Genomic DNA, 23,566 nt, shown 5'->3' with positions numbered 1-23,566 from the left:
GAAATAGAAGTAAAGAGTTCAAAAATTATAGCATTATGTTTGTAAATATCTACAAAAATACATTTATTATTCTATAATATTCTTTATATAATATTATTTATATCATATTATTTATATAATATTTTTTTATAAAAAATTAGTCTAATTTTCATCAAAGGCATCAATACATAATTTTAGAATTGTATGATTTAAACTATAAAAAGCAAGAAGTAATTGTGAAAACATTCCATGTGCGCTATTGACAAGGGTAAATATCCACCTCAATAATTAAAAATCTCTTAGAGTCCCCCTCAATATTTCAGACAAATACGGAAAATTTTCCCAAATTATCATTAAATCAAGTTTCTTATAGTTAAAAACAAGAAAAATTTTTTTATAAAGATAAAATAATTAATCTTTTGTTGCCATTTAGGTCATTTAAGAGTTTTGTTTTTTCTATGTGCGAAATTTAGAGAACTATTTTAATTTCGTCCCCCATAAAATTTTGGCCCCTGCTGCGCTCATGAAACATACAATTCTGTAAAGAATCATAAAACAAAATCGTTTTTGTTTTCTCAATAAAAATGAACCGATAAATGTTTCACACTTCATTATGACATACAATAGTGAAGGAATTAAAGCAATACAAATCAACGCATATTGTAACGTAACTAATTGCAATCATTACCCCATACGTCCGAACACATGACTTAAGTCTTTTTCTGAAATACAAAAAAATACTATTTTTACTGAATAATAGAAATAGCTAAAACAATGATAAATACTTACATTTATTCCAATGAACAGGGGAAGATATCAGATGAAACTTAGAATATTCGATTTGTAACAGTTTCTTTTAGCATTCTCATAACATTGTTCTATACTACACATTGATAACAATTGTTTTTACACTTTTTAAAGGTTTTGATAGATTGAATTTAGAATTTTACTATGAGAGTATTAACTACAATTAAGAACAACATTTGTTTACACACTGAAAACTTAATACGTTGAAATATGATTAAGAAGCTCGGAAAAGTTCTAAAATGAAAACAGGAGGCCAAAATGGTCTTTAAATATTCCAAACGATATTTTGATCCACACGAATAAAAATGAATAATATTTACCGAAGTAAAATACTCAATTGTAACTAAAAAATACAGGCAATATAGAAAAAAATAAAAAAAAATCATTTGCCCGTTTCACCTGGACAATAATTTTGCGTAAGTGATACATAGTTAAAGAATTATCGCATGCAAAATTAGGGAATCTAATATCGTTTGCTAAAATGTTGCCAAATTTTTATTTCTTTTTTTGTTATTCTTATTGTTATAATCTTTACTTATTAATTGGTATAATTTTTTAAGAGCATACAAAATAGTAGCACAAATGAAACAACATGGAACTTTAAGAACTAATTCTTTTAATTCTGTTATTTAGTGATGTGGTTGAAATTAGGGGGAAAAAAATAAATAACCATCATTAAAAAAATCTCGAAATTGTTTTATTTGATGTTCGTAGTATCATCTATCAATGTTACTATTTTTAGCACAACTAATTAATGCTTTTCAATTAAAGAATACATTCAGCAAATTCTCTATAGGAAATTATACCTATTTTTGTTTCTAGTTTTCAATTGCTTTAATAAAATATTATAATCAAATATTTTTTTTCAAAGTCTAAATTTAAATCTTATAAATTGTTTTTCTCAGTTTTGATTTTGTTTGTTGGGTCTAACGTATGGAAACGAATAAACGACAAAATCTCATTGAAAAATAATGACAAAAATCTGAATCCAACCAAACGTTTATTAATTTATTATTATTTTTAACTGTCAAATTTTTGCGAACAGCAAACCTAGTTTCTTTTACTTCAATTCAACCAAGTCGTTCAGATGTTAAGTAAGCATACTTTTGTTTAACTTTTTTTTCTTCTTTTTTTTTGTAAAATTCTTGACTCTAAGTATTTACATATTATTTGGCACATCTAACGACGATGCAGGCGAGTGTAACATTTACTGCTTTATTAAAGACCTTCCCTGGACATGGGTTTTGGACTTAACATGGGAAGTTTGATTATTTAACACATAACTCTGGTAAAGCTGATGGTCAATATTTGAGTGACTGAATAAAAGCATACTCATAAGATAAAGGTATAAGTTCGGGCTGAGTCCGCTTGAAATCTAATCAGTAAAAGGAAAATTTTTTACAATGTCTTAATTGGACTTGTTACAATGTCTTAATTGGACAAATCATATTCAGTTTAAAAACTGGTGATTAGTTACAATCATTGATTTCAATGAATATTAAACACTAGTAATCTGCAATACCTTACTTAATTTAGATAATAACATAGAAAGCTCCAAACATTGTTACATAAATTCTCAACACCTCTAACTGTCATGCTCAATTATAAAATCTGAGATACCGTCTACCGAAGGATAATGACTTACGCCATGTTTTATTTCCACTGAAGCGCATTAAACCGTTTCCGGATGTAATTTGCTTTCAACTCTATACTCAAATTTAACAGTAGATTTATGGGTGAAGGACCATTTTTTCTGGCTTTAAAAGAAATTGAAACTTTGATAAAATTAGTTTGATACTTTACAGATGCGCACCAGTAATCAGGTGGAAAACTTTTTACTTCAGAGCCTTGAAGAATGGTGCAATATGGCGTGAATTAGTCAAAAAATTTATTTTATTCTTGTTTGTCTGGAGTGAATAATTTCAGAAATTGTTTACAAATGATTACTTTTGACAAATAATAAATTTCAAATTATAAAAAAGATTATCATTTTTTTTTTTACCATCAATAACTTTTTCTTTCGAAGCATGATAAATTTTTAAACTAAAACTCACAAAAATTCTTCACTATAGTTTTTAATTCGAGTAACCTACGTAATTGGAACCTACGTAAGAATTGCTTTGCATTTATATATATGTGTAAGTTACATGTTACACCGTACCATTATATAACAATAGTACATTTTATTAATGCCTTAGTAACATTTTAGTAATATTTTAACAGCATTTTTGTAATAAAAATTTAATAATTCGTATTTATAAATTCGACAGGCATTTTTTGAAATCTATAAGCTATATCGTAAAGTTGGTAACAAAATGTTGCATGTAAATTAACAATTACATAATAATAATATAAGTCCATTTGACCTTGGTTTAAAGAATACATTCAAGGTTAAGAAATAAAAAGGTAAAAGATGTCTTATATAACTCAATAGTCTCCTATCATTTACCAGCTATCCTTGAAAAAAAGGAATTCAACGAACTTCATGTACACAATATTTTCTACTCAAGTGACCAATTTTTTTAAAAAAAAGTCTTATTAATTTATCTGTTTAAGTTTTATACTATGATAGTTTATTACAGAAGGAATTAATGTTTTTGCTTTTAGGTATTATGTAACAAGAGATCTTTTAAAGCTCGTGAATAATATATTACAATTTTGGAAAAAACGAAAGTTAACATTTTAGCACATCGGATTACACACCCAGTAAATATATTCTATAAAATACATGCAGTTAAATTTAAATTATGCTTTTTTTCAAAAAGGAAATTTCTCAACATATGCTAGCAGTTTAAATAAATAATGGCTATAAAGGTTAATAAAAATAGTTATAAAGATTTTAAGGATTGATAGCTCTAAATAAATTATTTAATTACTTTTAATATGAATAATATTTAAATTGTTTTTAATTATGCGTATATATACACTGATCCAATTTAGGAAATAAAGCTAAAAAATACGTAAGACGAAGAAAAAATGAAACATTTTCATTTTATTTTAAGTGTTCAAAGCTCTTTATGATATTTAAATGAATAAGAAAAGTTGGCCCCATAAGTAACTGCAATGTTAAGGCCTGACAGCCGATTAGAAAAGTAAATAGATAAATTATAAATATAATTCTGACAAGCCTTATTGGGGCTCCAAATTCATGAAAAATAATGTCAAGTGTGTGGTTTGTACATTATTTAGAACTTAAAGTGATTCCGAAAACCTCCATTTAAGTCCTACACCCTATTGTAAGAGGCGCAAAAGCTGAGTTTGTCTTCGGGCGAAATTTACAATCTAGCGACATTTAACGACTCGCTCTCTTTTTTGCAAATTTTAATCTTGGCTGTAGTTGGTCCCAATTATAATGCAAGCTTCTATTTTTTTTAAAAATTTGTTACCTGAAACTAACACGATATCAAAAAATGAAGTCTTTTTTTAAATTATTTTTATTTAATGAAATGCTAAACAGGTGAGCAGGTCGTTAATCGTAGCTGGATTTGAAAATCACTCCACTGGCGTTGTGTACCCAAGTTAGGCCTCTGGAAGTTTGATCCTCATCTGGCAACGAGATTTCTGAATGTCGTTCTATATTGCAAAGGGCTAATTTTTTTTATTATCATTATTTTATTAAATATTTTAATTCTAAACAACCGTTTTATTTAGATAAAGTAATTTTTAGCGAACATAAATTTAAAAGGATTTCTTTAACATTGCAAGAATAAACCTTTTTACAAGGAGATTAGTTCGGGAAATAAAAATTGTGGTAAATAAATTATACTTAGGTGTAACTTGATCTTGATATGGAGCCCGCTCAATTATTGCGCAATATCTTCTCGAAAGGGACGTGTTTATGATTTTTTTACTTTTGCTTATGCACGAGTAAGAGCTATGCTTACGTAACACACTTAATTTCTTTTAATGGAAAAGGAAATCTTTTAGTTTTCAAAAATAATTAAGCTTGAGGAGAAAAAGTGATTTTGAAAAAGAAATTTATGACTGAAAATAAAATAAGTTAAATTAATTTTATTTGCAAACATAGGGAATTTGCTTACATATTACAAATCATTATTTCAGAAGAGAGGGAGAGTTCAAAACTACCAAAAATATACTTTAACGATCCTGCAACTGATTTTGTGCTTAAAAAATATTCATTTTAAGCTCTTTTATTTTTAAAGTTAAATATTTTTCAAGGTAAAGCAATGAGATTCTGCATACAATTCAATAAAATAAAAAAATCAAGTACGAATATTTATTTTTTGCTAAAATCTCCCAGAATAATGTTGAACATGTTTGCATTTTTGTGCATTTTTATAGTTAATTTGTTGTTATTCTTTAAGTTAATGCAACAAATGTAACTTAAACCGAGAAAACTCTTTTGCGCAGCCTGAGTTAACAAGGCAAAAAAGATTGCCATTAATATTTAAAATTCAGTCATTGAAAATAACTTTTGCTTCTTCTGATTCACGTCTGACAAATCTTGAAAATGAGTGAAGCTTTTGAGTGCTTGAAACATGTCGACTGTTATTTCATATTTATATATTTTTTAAATAAATGAAGTTTTTCATCTGGCAATAAAATTAAGTCGTCAATTATAAAGCGCATGAATCGCAATCGTAAGAAGTTTGTAAGTCTAATTGGGTATAATATGAAAAAAACACAACTACTTCGATTTAGTAGGAACAACATATGACGCAATGCTAAACGAATGGAATTTAGTTGTTGTTTATTTAGTTATTGTTATTAGTAGTTGTTGTTATTTGTTTTAGTTGTTGTTATTTGTTTTAGTTGTTGTTGTTTATTTAGTTGTATTTAGTTTCAATAACTTTTCTTTATAATGCAATAAAATCTGGCGAGCAGCTATTTAAACGATCGAACACTTCGTTTGTTTATTTGTGGCTTGAAGTTAGGCTCGCAGAAAATGCCGTTCATGGGTTAAATTTAGTAGGAACAACACAACCTGTGACGTAGGCTATATTATACCCAATTCCCCAAAATATAAAATATACTATGGTCTGATACATGGGCGGATCGTGAATTTGTGGGGCCCTGGGCTGAAACTACTTTGGGGCCCTAATAGCCGTTTTGTCAAAAAACTGTTTTCTATAGGAATGTAGATAAGTATATAGAAAAAAATAGGACAGTAAATTAATCTTATTTATTTATTTTTTTTTTGTCTATACAAACAGCAACTGTACAACATTATTGCAAAAGAAATAGACAGGTTATGTGTAGTTATGTTATATAAATTATAAAGCAACTTTTCTGCATTTTGGAGCTGCAAATTCCTTTATTTACTCATCACATTGTAAGTCCTTCGTTAAATCACAATTTATGGAAAGAACTGATTAATAATTTAGTCGATGGTTCGACATTGTTGTCCTATATTTGTTTTCTATATATGACATCCTGGAGAGAGAGCGCTCAGCTTCACAGCTAGTAATTGGCAAAAGTTAAAAAAATCTTTAAGACAGTGTAGCAATTTGGGAAAACATCAACAAATTTATTTTCATAAATTAGCATAAAAATTTCACTGCAGGAGGTGTAAGACTCTGGCTTAGACTGAAGTAAATAAGATTTTAACTGAATGCACTCATTCACTAAATGCTCGTCTACGTCATCTGGATAATAATCAACATTATTACGTACACTTTCCAGATTTCCATATTTTTGTCTTGCAAATCCATTAAAAATTTGAATTTCTTGTTATACATCTCATAGACTTGACTCCTTTTATTTAAATCCATAATCAGCTTATCCAACGCAACGTTTAAAGTGTCTCTTTTAAATTTTTCTGCTCCGTATACTGAGAATTTATCTGTAGACTTATCTGAAAATTTTGGAGTAATGCGTCTCTTGTTTATGTCATTGTAGTCTATTCCCACACTAGTACTTAATTCTTTAGCTTTCTCTCCGTATTCCTTTAGCTTCTGATCTGATTGGTGCCTTATGTTTTTCACGAGGTCTTTTAATGATACAATTAATTTGTTGCCTTCACAAATAACTTGTTGCCTTCACGTGTCAACCACACTAACATTGATTTCTTATATTCATTAGAATTTTCATGATTTTCTAAACAAGTTCCTATGTGTTTCCAATCAGAAAATCCGGTTGTGTATTGAGAAGAAATTTTAGAAAAAAGTTTGCAAGTCAAACAAAAAACAGTACCAACCCTGATTGAATAACATAACCAAGATCTTTCCAATGATTGACCATTTTTCATTTTCTTAATGAAATACCTATTTGAAAATGTTCTGTTTTGTTCTTTGCATTTCTATATTGAAGCTGAATATATATTTTTCCGATCTTTATTTTGAAAGTCAGTCATTTCATGTGAGAGTATGTCATTAATAAAATCATTATTTAGCAATTCTGACCACAAGCCCACGTCAACATATTTCTCAAACTTAATATTCTCTAAATTTCTTTCCGCCTCGGTATTACCGTCCTCTTGCTGAACACCAATATAGTTTTCAGTGGGATCAGGGGGTTTCTGGTAGTCAAGACAGTTATTAGTAAACTAAACAAGTTTGTCACTTTGACGACGAGAACAGAAGTGTGGGAAAAAAACAAAATTGCATCGGGCGTTAAGCGGCGCTGCGGGAAGTCCCCCATAATAGACGCGAAAAAATACACTGACCAAAAACAAGCGACGGGTAATTCCCTGTTCCGTTCGATAGACGCGCACATGCATGGGTTGATTGATCTCAGGGTTGCCTACCTTATAATATATATTTTTTTTAATATTAGATATTTTTTTAATTCAAAGTATCACATATTGTTTCCAGTGGGGACTGGGGCCCTTTATATCCACGGGGCCCTGGGCTGCAGCCCAAAAAGCCCTTAAGTAGATCCGCCCCTGGTCTGATATTAGTCAGTCACGAGCCACACTTAAATTTTATTTAGTCTCGAAAATGCGCCTTAAAAATTGACATTATTGCTTAATCGTTGAATTTTTTTAAACTTGCAATAATTTCACAAAAGACTCTCTTGAAAAATTTATCTGTTATATTAAGGTTCATGGCTACGAGCTCATGATTATATTGTGAGACGCATATGAATAGAACTTTCCAAGTCCTCAACCTGGACAAAGTCGCCATTTTATCAATTCAACGGTTTTGCCGTGGAGAGGAGGGTAAAATTTCGATTGTATTGAGAATGTTGATTCTTGAACATCCTCCCCATGGATGTCTTTGAAACCCTTGTTGATTTTGCTTGGTGACGAGGAGGGGTGGAAAAACTCTCACAATCTTCGATTACGTAAGGATCATTTCACGAAGGCGCGAAAGTCCGAGTGCGACAATTTAGTTTCGTGCGTAATCCACTTTATATTATCATTTGATGCATTGTTATGGGTTGTCGTGATAAAAATAGGTATATCCCGCCATCCTTTAGTTCACCTGGATAAATAGTAGGTTCCTCTGAGCATCATTCTCTATTCATTCGGATTATTCCCGAGTTCATGCAATCAAGGAATTTGAGAGAAGTGTTTTGGTGGAAGAGTTTTTAAAATATATTAAAATTACTGTCCACAGAGTAAAGGGGTTCAGTGTAAGTAATGATTTTTTTTTCTCCTTTCTTTTCTTTTTTATTTATTTTGAAAAATGAAGATTTTTTTTATCTACGTAATAGTTGTTAAAAAGAAAGAATTTATTCTGCATTATGCGTTTCAATATGAGCAGAATTTAAAACATTTGTGTTTTTAGTCTTTAGATGGCATTATAGTTTTTTTTTTCTTCAGTGTAAGTAATGATTTTCTCTCCTTTCTTTTCTTTTTTAGTTAATTTGAAAAATGATTATTTTTTTTATCTACTTAATAGTAGTTAAAAAGAAAGAAATTATTGTACATTATTCATTTCCATGTGAGCAGAATTTAAAACAATGTGTTTTTAGTCTTTAGAGGGCATTATAGTTTTTTTTATATATATAATTTTTTTTCAGTGTAAGTACTGGTTTTTTTTTCTTTCTTTTCTTTTTTATTTATTTTGAAAAATGATGATTTTTTATCGATATAATAGAAGTTAAAAAGAAAGAATTTATTGTACATTATGCATTTCCATATGAGCAGAACTTAAAAAATTTCGGTTTTGAGTCTTTTGATGGCATTATAGTTTTTTTTATGTATATATATATTTTTTTTTTTTTCAGTGTAAGTATTGATTTTTTTTCCCTTTCTTTTCTTTTTTACTTATTTTGAAAAATGATGATTTTTTTATCGACGCAATAGTAGATAAAAAAAAAGAAATTATTGCACATTATGCAGTTCAATATGAGCAGAATTTAAAACATTTGTGTTTTTAGTCTTTAGATGGCATTATAGTTTTTTTATACAGTTTTTTTTTCAGTGTTAGTAATGATTTTTTTTCCTTTCTTTTCTTTTTTATTTATTTTGAAAAATGATGATTTTTTATCTACTTAATAGTAGTTAAAAAGAAAGAGTTTAGTGTTCATTATGCATTTCAATATGAGTAGAATTTAAGACATTTAAAGCTTTTAGTCTTCACATGGCATTATAGTTTTTTTATATAATTATAATAAAAATTATATATTATGGTAATAAATAATAATAAATAAATAATAATAAATGAATAAGAATAATGAATAATAATGATAAATAATAATGATAAATAAATAGTAATAAATAAAAGCAATAGGGCAGAAAATATTACTTTTTATAATAAGTTTTAAAAAGTAATGCTTAAATTACTTTCTTAAAATTATTAGAAAGTCATTTATGTATATCTGGATAAATACACTAATCACGATCATTAAAAATTATTTTTATTTGAAAAATACATAAATTAACGTTTGGAAACTTTCTAAGATGAATTTTTAAAAATAAACTGCCAGTTTACATGATGAAATATCAATTACACTTATCATATTTGTAAATTTGCTACTACTTTTTATTTATCTACTTTTTCTTTCTATGTGGCTTATTGTTATTTCCCATTAAGTGCATTATTAATTACAAATTCTCGAAAATAGGTATAAATTTGATTTTTAAACATACATTTTTAAATCGGATTTCTTTCACGTTTATCTAAAGCCGTTAACTCATAATGTATGGTAAAAATTGCAATATATCAAGTCAAGGCGCATTTCATTTTCAAAGCTCAAGTCGTAGCAACAAACTTGGTTTAAACATATGTATTGGCTTAGACGAATGACAATATCCATACTAGGATACTTTTTACGCAATTTTTGCTTTAATTTTAGAAGAGTAATTCTGGATATTCTTGATTTTTTGTGATACTTGATTCATTATTTTTCAATAATACGTGTTAAACTATCCTAAATTTACTTTTTGAAACGTATAAAAATATAGTTTGATATATTTTAAGAGTGTCAATTTTTTTTTTTACTTATTACAATTAGATTCTTGTTATGATCAGATAATTCGATACTAAATTTTCATTATTGTACTGGCGGCTACATTAATCATTTCCAGGAACTTACGCTAAATAAAATTTAAAATTTTGCTGTAAAAAAAATATATATATATTTAAGTCATGTAAATTTAATTCATATTTAAGTCAATATTTTCATCTTTTATTGTTTAAAATTATTTAATATTAATGGTGTCTCATGCATTATCCCAATTCCTTAAGATTATGAGATACTGTTTTAATTATCGTAAAATTTTATTTTTCGAATATCAGATTTTTTTTTTCCTAGAGGCATAGACAGAGTTAAATTATGAATTTAGATATTTTTCATGACCTTTTTTCATAAATTTCCTTTTACTAAGTCAGTTACTGACAGAAGAAAGAAAAACTAGTTGTAGTTTTTTATTTAGTTTTGAAGTTATTTCATTATTAATGTTACGACTATTAGCGGAAATAATGCCCATTAAAATTACCTTAATTAAGAATAAATTCGCCTATTTTTTAAGTAATGAAATAAAAATTCATGATTAAAAAATGGAAGAAAGAAGTGTAAAAAAAAATAATAATATAACGAATAAATTGTATTTATTTTTCGAAGGATATTATTCTAAACAGCATTACATTAATCACGATTAATTAGAGTGTTGTAATATCAGCCAATGACACATAGCCTATCTTTGATATGAGGATTCAAGATCAAAGTAGTAATTTTCATTGTTCACTTCTTTTCAACTTCGAATTCACCTCTGTGAATTCCCGATATTTGACGTCACGGCACATACTGCTCTGATTGGCCAACGAATAGCTGACGAAGGAGAGCAAGCAAGCTTACAGCTAGATATATAACTGTGTAGTTTGAAACAAAATACCTTTTCCCCTTGTGTTTTGTATGGTTGTGCTTGTGCAGTAGATTAATGTTAAGTAACTACTGCAATCCTGGATCGTCAAATTTTTATTAAAGCTGATAATTAAAGTTTTCACCATTCCGCCTTCAAATATATCAAATATCCACGGGTGCTGGGAAGCTTCTCATCAGGTGCGATTGTTGCCATTTTTGTCGGAAACGTATTTTTTTTAGAAAAAATGTTTTTTGAAAAACATCTTTTCATAAAATCTTGATATTATTGGTAATCTTCAAAATGTTATGTGAAATTTGCAATTCAATAGCTTTTTATTAGTAAAAAGATCGGAGTTTTTAACTATTCTACGATCTTTAAAATATGGCGTGTTTTTCACGTTTTTTATCATGTGCTCAGCTAGTGATTAGATTAAGGTAAACCACATGTATTATTGAAAGTATCTAGAAGATTTGTTATAAGCGATCGAAGCTTTTAGAATAATGTTATTTATTTTCTGAAACTTTTAATTTGCTAAGACAGACTTATATTATAAAAATAAAATAAAAAATACTCAAATGGATACACGCCAAACTTCATGTAAAGGTTATGCGTAATATATAATTTCTAAAAAAGAATTTCAAATTGACGAAATGTTTTAAAAGTAAATTCTTTGATTTTTAATCAATTTTTGTATGCTTTTAATCGGTAAGTAATAAATAAGGAGAGTAATCTATGTCGACCTTTCATTGTAAAGGTTATGTGTGTAATAAATTCTAAAAAAAGAAAAAGTGAAAAAATATTTATAAGTAACTACACTGTATTTATAAATTTTCGTGTCACAATAAACAGTAAATAATATGATGGATCCTTTCAAACTTTTCATGTACTTAAAAGTTATGTTATGAAATAATTTCTAAAACAAGAATTACAAATTGATGTTGAAATATTATAAAAGTTCATTGATTCATTGTATTTATAAATTTTTGTATGTTAGTAATTGGTAAAAACAGTAATGTGATAGATCTATGTCAACCTTTTATGTAAAATATATTTAAAAAAAAAAAACGTCCAATTGATGTCCTATTTTAAAAGTAATTTATATTCATTTACAAAATTTTGTGACCTGTTAATTTTATTCCTATTATTTCCATTGCATCGATATATAATTCGGTCTGTGTAGTCCTTTGCTATTTGCTTACAATTATTGCTTTTTTTGATGTAGGTAATAATAGATGCAATAGTAACATTTTTTCAAACTTCTGAATCTGGTTGTAAAATTTGCCTTTAATATCTAATTCTTTTATTTAAAGATAATACTCTAAATCTTGTGTAGATGATATATGCTTACATTGATAATTTGGTTGCCCCCGCATCATTAATTGGAAATTGAATAACAAAAGTTTTCCTCTGCAATGTTATAATTGGTACATTTGTTTGTACACATTATTAGGGGTTATTTTTATTTACTATGTTTTTTTTATCAATCCTGTTTTCATGAAGCCTATACAAGAGTTACTTTTGCCCCAAGAAAATGACACTGATCAATAACATGACACTGAGCACTAACGTTTTGAAGTCAATAAAGGTAACCCCTAAGAACGACTAACCTCCATTAACGACTATTTTATTCTGGAACAGAGAATAGTCGCTCCAGACAGGTTTCACTATATGTAATTAATGTTATGTCGAAATGAATATAAATAACCCATTTTTATCAGAATGTGGAAAATTGTTTAAAGTTTTCGTTCATTTTAAATGAGGTTAATGAAATCGTTAAATAAGGCGAATTTATGTTTACAGCATTGAAATATACTTATGATTTTTTATTTTTAAATATTGAGCTTTTTTTTAAATTTTTTTTTCTTATTTGACTCTCTTTTGATAAGTTATATTCTTAGACCATGTGATATAATGTCATTCGCTTTCGAAATTTTTATTCAAAACAAATTTTGATAAGCAGTTTAGAATTTTACTTATTTGTTAAAGTACCCATTAGTAAAGTAAAAGAAAGTTGAAACATTTTTGTTGTTTGAGAATTTCTTTCTGTAAAGTGATTTGACATAGGTTACCTGCATAGTCTATACATTTTTACAGTGATTGCATTCACGCCATCCACTTTTTTGGCATTTTTATTTAAAAAAATTTATTAACTTTTTTGTTTATTCATGTAGTGGTTTGGCATAATAATCTTCAAACAATCCTAATAATTATCTTTTTGTTTTCAGGGAAGGCTTGCCTTCACGTTCCCAGTTGTTTTCCTTTTGACATACGAGTGCGAGGGTGGTCCACCTTGGGATACTAGCTGACGGGGCCTAGAGTATTCTTTGTAAGCCATGTAAGTTATATTTAATGTATATTAACTTATTTTTTATTAATCATGATAATCATTTATCAAATAATGTATGCACAAGCTGTGAATATCTTTATTTATTTTTGTTTAAATTCATGGACTGAATGTTTTAATAAATACTTTATTGCCTTATTTTAAGATACATAATTTATTTGAATTTAATTAATAAATGACTTTTCTGATTAGTTTTCTGAAAGATTATATAAATTGAATACATTTACTCAAATTTCTTGTGTCCTGAAATACAACTTTATTTTCATATTTATAGATCTAAGAAAAGGTAAATTTCCTTTGTAGCCAGATTTAAACCTTAGCATATTTTCTACCATTCTTTGAATCTCTATTCAATCTAAATAAAGTAATTTATTAAAATTAAAAATACTCCTATACTAAACTGTTACTTAAACTGTTGTGAAATCGATTTTTTTTTATTTATCTAACTTTAATAAAATGTATATATCATAGTTTGTTGCAAATAACCATTTTCTTAGTTGAAAATAAGAGTGATGCAAATTGTTAAAAATTATGAATTATCTATAGATTAGTTTTAAAAAAAACTGCCCATTTTTTTTCTTTATCAAAAATTCTATTTACTCCTATAATTATTAAATAAAAATATTAGATTTAAGAAAGAGAGTGGTTTACTATCCTAACCAATTAAATCTAAATTTAGAAGCAATATACTTCTTAATATTTTTATTCCTTATATTAATTTAATTTCTCAAAATGTCTTTTTGATATTTAATGACAGTAAGCTTTATTTCTATACTTATAAATAATTTTTTGGGTGATGTGTAATTATGTTAATTAAGATGTGTGTATTAACTTTTGTTTTTGGTTGAATTATTATGCTAATTTCTAAATAAAGTTGAGCAAGTTAACAAATGATTAAATTGACCACAAAGATTAAAAAGGTTGTAAGAAATAAAGCACACCTGTAATTTCTGCATCGCTCTTGCATCTGGAAGATGGTTCTAAAACATCTGCCATACAATTAAATAGTTTAATGTCTTGTCATAAAAATTTGTTCGATTCGCAGAGATCATATTTTTGACATTATCATTTCTTTTGTAAGTTTTGAACAAGATATCTTGATAATGTTATGTAATAATATAATTGACTACCGATTTTATTTAAAATTTTTGATATAAGTATAGGTAGTTAAATATTTATAATTTTGAAACATTTAGCTTTTCTTATACATTATTAGTATTATTGTATAGATTCTTTCTTTTTGATGTCATTTTCAGCTGTCATCAATTACTTATTTTATTATTATTCTTACTTATTATTTGCTGAGATCATATTTTTGACATTATCATCTCTTTTGTAAGTTTTGAACAAGATATTTTGATTTGATAATGTTATTTAATAACATATTTTACTAAAAAAAAAAGATTATAAGAATAGCTGTATTAATTTGTAAATTTTATTTTAAATCCTGTTTTTCTGCTTCAATTGTTTGTTTAAAATTGGCTAAGTTGACTACCGATTTTGTTTAACATTTTTGATATAAGTATAAGTAGTTAAATACTTATAATTTGTGAAACAATTAACTTTTCTTATGCATTATTGATATTATTGTGTTTCTTTTTGATGTCATTTTCAGCTGTCATCAATTACTTATTTTAATTTAATACTATTTGTTACAAAATTTAAGTTTTATCTGTAACAGAAATTCAAAAGTTCAAATTTAATATCAATTTTTAAATAATTTATGTATAAATTCTTATTCTTTTTATGTTGTATTCAGCATATTGATAATAGGCATTTTGTTGAAAAAGAATTGTATGAAACTCTACAAAATTGCAATCTTTTTATATTTGTATCATTAACTGAGTAGTTAGTTAAATTTTTTCTTAAATGGTCATTTCCCCCCCCTACATCATTAAATTATTGTATATTTTATTCTGCTTATGCAACTTTTAATTTATTTTACTTATGATTCTCTTTCTTGCTTAGATCTGAAACATTTCCTGGAATCTTCCAATTTTTATCTGCATTTATTTCAAGTGACTTTTTCCATATCGAGATAAAGATGAAATCTCCCGTTGGAAATCCTTCTGTTGAAATTGTCAGCGACATGACAGTCTTTGACCTTGTTACCAAAATTGTTAATACAGCTGTAAGTTCAGGTTTAATAGATTTTAGTTATGAAGAAAACTTGTATACATTTTAAAATTAATACTTACTATGTAATTTAGTTTTAATGATAGTGGGTTATAAAACAATCTGCTTTTGTAAAGTGTTTAGTTTTTTTAAATTTTGTTAAGAAATGTAAAATTTATGTTTATTTATTTATTTATTAACTTACCTGTAACAACTTAAAGCTAAATTTTCAAAGTAATATTGTGGAATGTATCAAAAGAATTAAACTTTTTTGAGTTATGAATTAGTTAATGTTAATTTGGTAATAATAAGTTTTGAGTTAGTAACTAAATTTGTTTAAAGAATCCATTCTTAAATGTGGGTCATCCTCAATTTTTTGTGGGCACTAGGTGACTATGTTTTCAGTCAAACTTAATTATATTTTATTCTCCCTCACTTTCTATTTTAACAATTTAAGTGCTGTAAAGAATTGTTTCTTATTAAAGTAAGGCTGCTTATTACAGTAACTAATTTGGAGTAAATTTGTCTTTAACTGATTTAATTAATATTGTTTATAATAATCAAGATTGATCTCCTAAAGCGTAATACGTATTTGATGTGATTAGAAATAGTTTATTGTAACACAACACTGCTATTGTAAGATATTTAATTGTAAGAATTTTTGAAGATTTTAAGCTTATAGTTGTGTATATAGGCTGGGGATGTTTTGTCCCTATTAAATTTATGTTTTAAAAATACTGAAGCCAATCATGTTAAATCAAAAACAATGGTTCTATCTAAAATGTGTTCATCTGTCCTGGTTTTTAAATAATTTTTGCATTAAAAAAAACATAAAATTTTATTTTGTGAGGTGTCACAACATTTACAAAATAACCCACCCTTGAAACACAAACAAAAATTCCCACCTTTGAAAATAATAAACTGTAATAATCCTTTTATTGGACAAATCTTTTAATTTATTGTTAAAATGTAATGAAAAATTAGTTATGCTTTGTGCTGATTTTAATGTTATTTATTTTTGTATTGTTTAAAAAAACCTCCTTAAACCAAGCAATAAGATGCAATTTATATTCAAAATAAAAAAAAATTTGCTGACTTTAAGTAGCATATAGTATTTTAAGAATAATTTATACAGTAACTATTAGTAGTAACTAATAATTTGGCATTTGTGGTGGAATCCTGGCTAGATTTCTCAAATTCTTGAGATTTTATGTTTAAGTATAACATAGAGTAAAGTATTAGTACTTAAATTCTTGGAATTTTTAATTGCAAACGGAATGCCAAGTAGGGAAAGCTACATAAGCACAGCCATAAATGTCTACATTATGTATAACTAAATTCAATGCATATTAATCCTTAGCTGGCATTTGCACTTTTACTGACTGATTTCAATATCACGCCTAAGTTGGTAAAAATTATTTTATTATTATTGTTGTGTATTTGCTTTTAATTTAACCGTATTTATTGTAATTAATTATAATTATATCTGGAAGAGTAAACTTGAAATACTTAACCAATAAGGGTTAGACATATACATAGGGCTAGTTATATTGATACTGGTACCTAAGCAATGGGCGATTGTAATTATGAAATTTTTTATTTATTTCAGGAGCAAGAAGAACCCTTCTTTGTTGCAGATGCATCAGATATTGTTTTCAAATACAAGATGTGGAAGCTTAAAATGCCTAGAGTCGAACCTTTCTATGGTGAGTTTAATGATTGTGACTGTTTACAAAGTTGCTTTACAACTAAATGGGCTTTTTGCTTTACAACTAAATAACTAAATAGGCTACACAATTCTAATTCTTAAAAACCAGTTTAAAATTTAAAACATCAGATTTTCTCCAAAAAAAAAAATAATAATTGTATAGAAATAAGTGTTTAAGTAAAGTGTACAATTTTGCATTATATAATATTTGCATAGTTCCAAGTATATAAAATTGCTACTATACTCTACTCTTTCATTTGGGATTGTGCTCATTTTAACTCCTAAAATTATTGGACTGGGAAATTTTAAATTAAAAATTATTTTTAAATTCTATATTTCATTATAATTATTTTTAAATTCTATAGTTTCATTTTGTTAAGTTTTTGTATTGTGCTGAAATACTTGACAATAAGTTTGCATTATCGGTATAATAAATTGCTTCCATACTTATTGGATATATTTTCTTTCCGAGAAATATGTTTTAATTAACTATTTGTTTTGTATCTTTTAGCTGTGAAGTGCAATGATTCTCCTATAATCCTTCATCTTCTGGCAGCCTTGGGTGTGAATTTCGATTGTGCCAGCAAGGTACATTATCTTATTCTGCTGAATTTCAGTTTTAACTTTATTGAACTGCTTTAAATTTAGCATTCTTTTTTGTTTCTATTGTTAAATTTTTGTTTATTCCATATTTTAGAATGAAATTGAAAGTGTTCTTAGCATGGGAGTGGATCCTTCTCGTATCATTTATGCCAATCCTTGCAAGACCAAAGGATTCATTAGGCATGCAGCGAAAGTTGGAGTAGACATGATGACCTTTGATAATGCAGTGGAGCTTAGAAAAGTCAAAGAAAATCATCCTAATGCAAAGTATGTGTTCAAACTTCCAAACATTAGTTATACTGTTCAATGTGTTCTAAATGGAATTTTTTTTCTAAGCTAATTCAAATTATTTCATTCATTTTTAACATAACCTTGATTTAATTTTTTTTTTTTGTCATGGAGCAATTTTTTAGAATTTGTTTTTAGTGCTAGCTTTTACAAGACTCTTAAATTCGGGACATGTAATCCTTGTCCTTTCCGGTCTATGTAACTACAGTTTTTTTGCCCTTTTTTTTTTTTTTTTTTTTTAAAAAACCAGAATCGAACATTTTTCTTTAAATATTGATGATTTATGATTTGACTAGAGGAAATTATAAATTTTGTTTTGAAAAAAAGATATTCAACTGTTCAATACAAAGTATGAGGAAATTAAACCTTAGTCTGTTACTTTATTTATTTTTTGTCTAATATATCTTTGTTAAAGTGTGCTTAAGCTTTTGTATTAGAAATTTTAAACTTTAACTAGATATTTTTTAAAAATCATGGTTTTAAGCGTACATTGTTGTCATTAATTCTACTATTTCTAATATATATATATATATATATATATATATAATATTACACATGCATGCATTTTGTAAAGCAAGTTTATAAATTTATAAGGTTTTGAATTCTAGTTCATTGGTAAAATAACTGCATATTTAATTTGCTTTTATTGTTTTAGGCTTGTCATCAGAATTCGGGTGGATGATAGTGCCTCTGTTTGTCAATTAGGAGTGAAATTCGGTTGCCGAATTGGTGACATTCCCCATCTACTTCAACTTGCCAAGGATTTAGATCTGGATGTAATTGGCGTAAGGTGAGTAGAGTTGCATTGATTGTGCATTTTTTTATACTGGTTTTCTATGCTTCTGGCAAAGACTTAAAAAACTTTATACAGATTAAAATTAAAATTGCTTCAAAATCTTTAAAACAGTTGCTAATCTAGGAAAATTAAGATTCCTCATTGGTTTTTTTTTTAATGAAAAGTAATTTTTAACTTAATAATAAATATTGTTAAATTTTATGCTTCTGAGGTTAGTAAATAATTTGTTGCTGTTAAGATATATAATATTGCTTACACTGTTGTATCTGGCAGGAAAGAATTATTTTATAAACAAATATTTCTTATATAAGTATTTATATTGTAAGAAGTATTCATCAGATGAATTTTTTTTCTATTTTCTAAAGATCTAGTAAATCTTGATACAATGTATCTTTTATATTTTGTGTGCCGGTTTTTCATATTTTTATTCTATACTTATTTTTTGTGTTTCTTCTCAGTTTCCATGTTGGAAGTGGATGCCAGGACAGTTCAGCCTATCGAACTGCTATTTTGTCTGCCTATCATGCATTTGAAATTGGTAAAAATATTGGTCACCATATGGATTTCTTAGATATTGGTGGAGGTTTTCCTGGTGTCAAGGGGCCTTACATTTCTTTTGAAGAGGTAAGTCAACTTGAATAGATTTAGTTTTTGAGGAACTTCTTAATGAAATTCAATAATTTAAAAATTCTGTTACATTTTTTAGTAGCAGTCGCACATTTAAAAATTTGAATTTTTTTCTTCTTTTCTTCAAAAAGCTTATTTGTATTATTTCACTTTTTTTGTCATAAGTTCCTCTAAGCTAGTTACTAGAGACTGCTAGTTAATTTATTATTACACTATTAATAATGATTGTAAATTGTAATGCTCTGCCGAACTTTAAAAATGTGTGTTTTCATTAGATATACAGTTAAATATTTTACATAATCTTTGTGTTTTTTAAAATTTTATATTTTTTGCAAATGATCATGCACTAATTTAGCTTTTTCTATTAGATTGTTGGTGCTGTCAATGAAAGTTTGGATGAATTTTTCCCACCAGAGTCTGGGGTACGAATAATTGCTGAACCAGGAAGGTATTTTGTAGCTTCTGCCTTCACTTTATGTGCCAATGTCATCGCCAAAAGGGAAACAGTATCTGAAGAAGGTTAGTTAAAAATACTAAATTGTTGTTTAAATATGCAATAAAGTTTAAGTTGATTGTAATGTCAAATCTATTTTAACCAAGTTTTGTTTAAATACTAAGGTATAAATTTTGCTAGCATTTAAAGTTCTTTACTCAATTGGCAGGCTATTTTATAATTATTAATAAGTATCTGATTTGTGTGATAAAAGATTTTGATACATTCATGATGCAACATTTTTATTTTTAAGACATAAAATTTAAATAAAGATCATTTAATAGCTACATTCATTAGTTACATACATTATTCCTTGTTGCTCAGTTAAATAATTTCTTCTGTTGGCATAATAATTTTTTATCTTTTAAGTTATATTTTTATTGCAATTAGAATATGATCGCAGATGTTTAATAGTATGGATTTTTTTATATTTTGGATTTGAATTGTAAATCTTGCTCATGTTGCTGGTATTCCATGACCTAAAAGAAAATAAGTTTGCCTCGCACACTAAAGCAGGGCTTATTGTGCTCCGTAAAAATTCCAGATTTTTCGCTAACAGTGATTCGGAAGTTTCCGGAGATCGAAGGTCCAGGCATTTCAAAAAATCATTGATTACAGAATTTTCCGGAAATCAAATTTTCAAAGGTGGAACTTAAAAACACAGTTTATTTGTTTGTAAGGGAGAGCTAGATGCTTTATAAGCTTATATTCATGATTAATATTCATTTTTTATCAGTAAATAGTTATTATAATCATAAACTCAAGAAAGAAAGGCATATTTGTAGATTTTAATTACTTCTCTAGGTCATCATAGGTAAGTGTAACTCTAGAAATTTTCCGGAATTTTGACTTGGACTCGCAATCACCCCTGCAAATGTTTTAATGTTACCTTTTTTCTCTTTTGTTAAAGTTTTATTCTAAACCAGCTCAATTTAACTTGCGAATTCTTTATTTTCAGGTGATCCAATTAACATGTACTATCTCAATGATGGTGTTTATGGGTCATTCAACTGCCTAATTTTCGATCATGCTGAAGTTGAACCAATTCCTCTTGTGGTAAGTTTCGATCTAATCTATTTGAAGTTTTTGATATTTTTAACTTGTAAGGAAATGTTTTTTGATTTATTGTATATTTTACAGGATCTGCACGACAGACAACTAATGAAAAGCAGTGTTTGGGGACCAACATGCGACAGCATTGATTGCATTTTAAAATCTTGCACATTGCCATCTATGGATGTTGGAGAGTGGATCATGTTTGAAAACATGGGTGCCTATACAATCTGTGCTGCCTCTAACTTCAATGGTTTCCAAAAGCCTGAGATGAGATGGGCTCTTCCGATCCATGTCCTGTAAGTGTTTGTCTTTTTATTCTACCTTTTTATAGTTATCCTAGTAGGGAATAACCTGAACCAATTTTGATTAGTATCATTAAGATATTTGTCATGTTAGTAAGGCATTTCACTTGGCACGAAGCTTAGTAGTTGTTAATAATGCAACGTGTGGTTATTTATTTTTAAAACTGATGGAATAAGTCCTGAAAATACTATGTGAATTATATAACCGTTTGGTATGTATCAAAGTAAGCTACACCTGATGCATAGGGCTCTATCCCTCTGTAAAATTTCTACATTGAAAGCCATTGAGTCACATGCAAATTTGTTCCTTTTAGAATATTTTTATTTTCAAGGTTTTGAAAATAAATTGGTTGCCATACTTTTTAGCTAAATCTTTTTCAGGTTTTTAGTTTCCAGAAACTAAAAGTTAACTGAAAGAATGTTTGGGTTGTCATTTACTAAGAACCTCCAGGTTGAAGAATAATTTTAAAGACAATTATATTAAAAGCTGCTTCTGAAACTTGTACAGTAAAGTACATTATATTAAGTAGAGGTTGCTTCAATTCATATTAATGATTTTATAATTCACAAAATATTTTCAGGGTTTCTGCATTGATTTCTGGAAGTACATGGCCACATCTTTTTATATTTTTAGTAAATGTTACCAGTAATAATTTTTTTTTTTTTTAATTTTATAGATTATTCATTTCTAAGGTGTTACTCACATCTTATTTGGTGTGAACAAAATAGAATGTATTTTTTAATCATTACTTCTGTCAGCTACAGTTAGTTGTTTATTTAATTACTAGAACTAGTGCTCTATAATTTTTTATTTAATATTCAAAAATTGTTTGTAAGAGTAAGTTTTAAAACTCATGGAAGAAGATTGCTTTATCTTGCATGTCTTTTTCTTATACTAAACAAATTGGTTTTATAATCCATAATCAAAAATTTGCGATTTCTTTTGCGTTGTTGAAGTGAAATTTTTAAATGAAAAGAAATAGCGGGTAGGAAATTAATTACGATTTTTCATAATTGGTAGTTATTATACACTTAGCACTTACTTTAAATTTCTCTGCTCTCTAATTTTTATGACTTTTTTTTTTCTTCAGAACTTACTTGCAACAGCTTCCAACTTGGCCAGATCTTGTTGAGGCTTTTGGAGGCAGTGCATTGGACTTACCAAATGTCAACATCACGCCTGAATGTGAAAACATTGCCAACAAGGGCGTTATGAAAGCCATCCATCGTCGAGAATCTGTATCAGCTTGAAACAGCCTTGTATTTGAATAAACCTGTTTTGCTCATCTATTTTTGTTTCTGCAAATGCTTTTGGTATAGGTTCTGCTAATTTTTTTTTTTTAAATTCATTTTTTAAGGACTTCATTTTCCAACATTTTTGCAATTTGCTGCCTTTTTCCTTTTTTTTTTTTTATTATTTATTTCCTGAAGGCAATGTAATCTGCATAAAATGCTTGGTACTGAATGAAATTTCATTTTTATTTTAAACCTTTAAAATATTGACTTCTCTATGGTGTTAGGTGATGGTGTTTTTAACAATTTTCTTATATAATAGTTAAATGTTGAACTAGGTCATTACTGACATTCCATATTAACTTTATATTTTTTTAAGTTTGAGAGAAAAAAAAGTTTTTGTTTTTAAGTAACTGGAAGTTTCCAGGAAATGTTTTAGTGTTAAATGTGGCTCACTCGAATTGTTTAACTAAATAACTTGTACATTGTTTAAAGTTTAATTGTATTTAAGAATCTGATATTTTGTTTCTGTACTTAAATGTTAATAAATGTATTAAACTAAATATGTTGTCTTTTCTTAATCATCTCATTGTTTCAAAAATTTTAAATAAGCTGCTATGCAATTATGAATGTGTTTGTTTCCTTTAATATAGTTATCTTCAAAGCTGCCAGCTCATTTTATTTAATTAAAAATTCTCATAGTTTTTGAATAATTTTGGCAATTCTGGGGAAGTTTCTGAAATAGTTCCGTAACAAAAAAAGATTCTTCACATTTTGGTTAAATATGTTCAGTGAATTTTTTAATAAATAACTAATTATTGCCATAAAATATTTCTTTTCTTACATTTACATAAAGAGCTAAAGTTTTATTCAGATTTCCATAATACAATATATATGTTTTGTTTTATTTATTCCCCCCCCCCCATGCTTTTGGTGCTTGATCAGAGCTTGTCCCAGGCATCCACTGATTTTTGTACGCAACTGGAATTAGCTGAATACATT

General features: G+C 27.3%; 1 protein-coding gene across 5 annotated transcripts in view; it reads left to right on the top strand.

Moving 5' to 3' along the window:
* Positions 1–23,127, top strand: part of LOC107447073 (ornithine decarboxylase) — a 28,874-nt gene extending 5,747 nt beyond the window's left edge. Inside the window, exons 1-12 of one of the 5 annotated variants that reach the window (XM_016061886.4) lie at positions 7,824–8,322; positions 13,225–13,334; positions 15,312–15,474; positions 17,068–17,164; positions 17,678–17,754; positions 17,864–18,036; positions 18,713–18,847; positions 19,312–19,477; positions 19,849–19,999; positions 20,932–21,029; positions 21,114–21,325; positions 22,423–23,127. In XM_016061886.4, the coding sequence (XP_015917372.1) occupies positions 15,388–15,474; positions 17,068–17,164; positions 17,678–17,754; positions 17,864–18,036; positions 18,713–18,847; positions 19,312–19,477; positions 19,849–19,999; positions 20,932–21,029; positions 21,114–21,325; positions 22,423–22,582 (1,356 nt within the window). In that variant the 5' untranslated portion in view covers positions 7,824–8,322; positions 13,225–13,334; positions 15,312–15,387 and the 3' untranslated portion in view covers positions 22,583–23,127. Of the gene's footprint in view, positions 1–7,823; positions 8,323–10,799; positions 11,705–13,224; positions 13,335–15,311; positions 15,475–17,067; positions 17,165–17,677; positions 17,755–17,863; positions 18,037–18,712; positions 18,848–19,311; positions 19,478–19,848; positions 20,000–20,931; positions 21,030–21,113; positions 21,326–22,422 lie in introns of those variants that run through there. The other 4 variants (XM_087160995.1, XM_071182204.2, XM_071182205.2 and 1 more) reach the window with 4 other exon arrangements.
* The last annotated feature ends 439 nt before the right edge of the window (positions 23,128–23,566 follow it).

This window comes from Parasteatoda tepidariorum, chromosome 4 (assembly GCF_982258835.1).
Source record: "Parasteatoda tepidariorum strain Cologne lab strain chromosome 4, Ptep-v5.0, whole genome shotgun sequence".
Lineage (NCBI taxonomy): Eukaryota > Metazoa > Arthropoda > Arachnida > Araneae > Theridiidae > Parasteatoda > Parasteatoda tepidariorum.
This window is presented reverse-complemented; position numbering and strand designations above follow the sequence as displayed.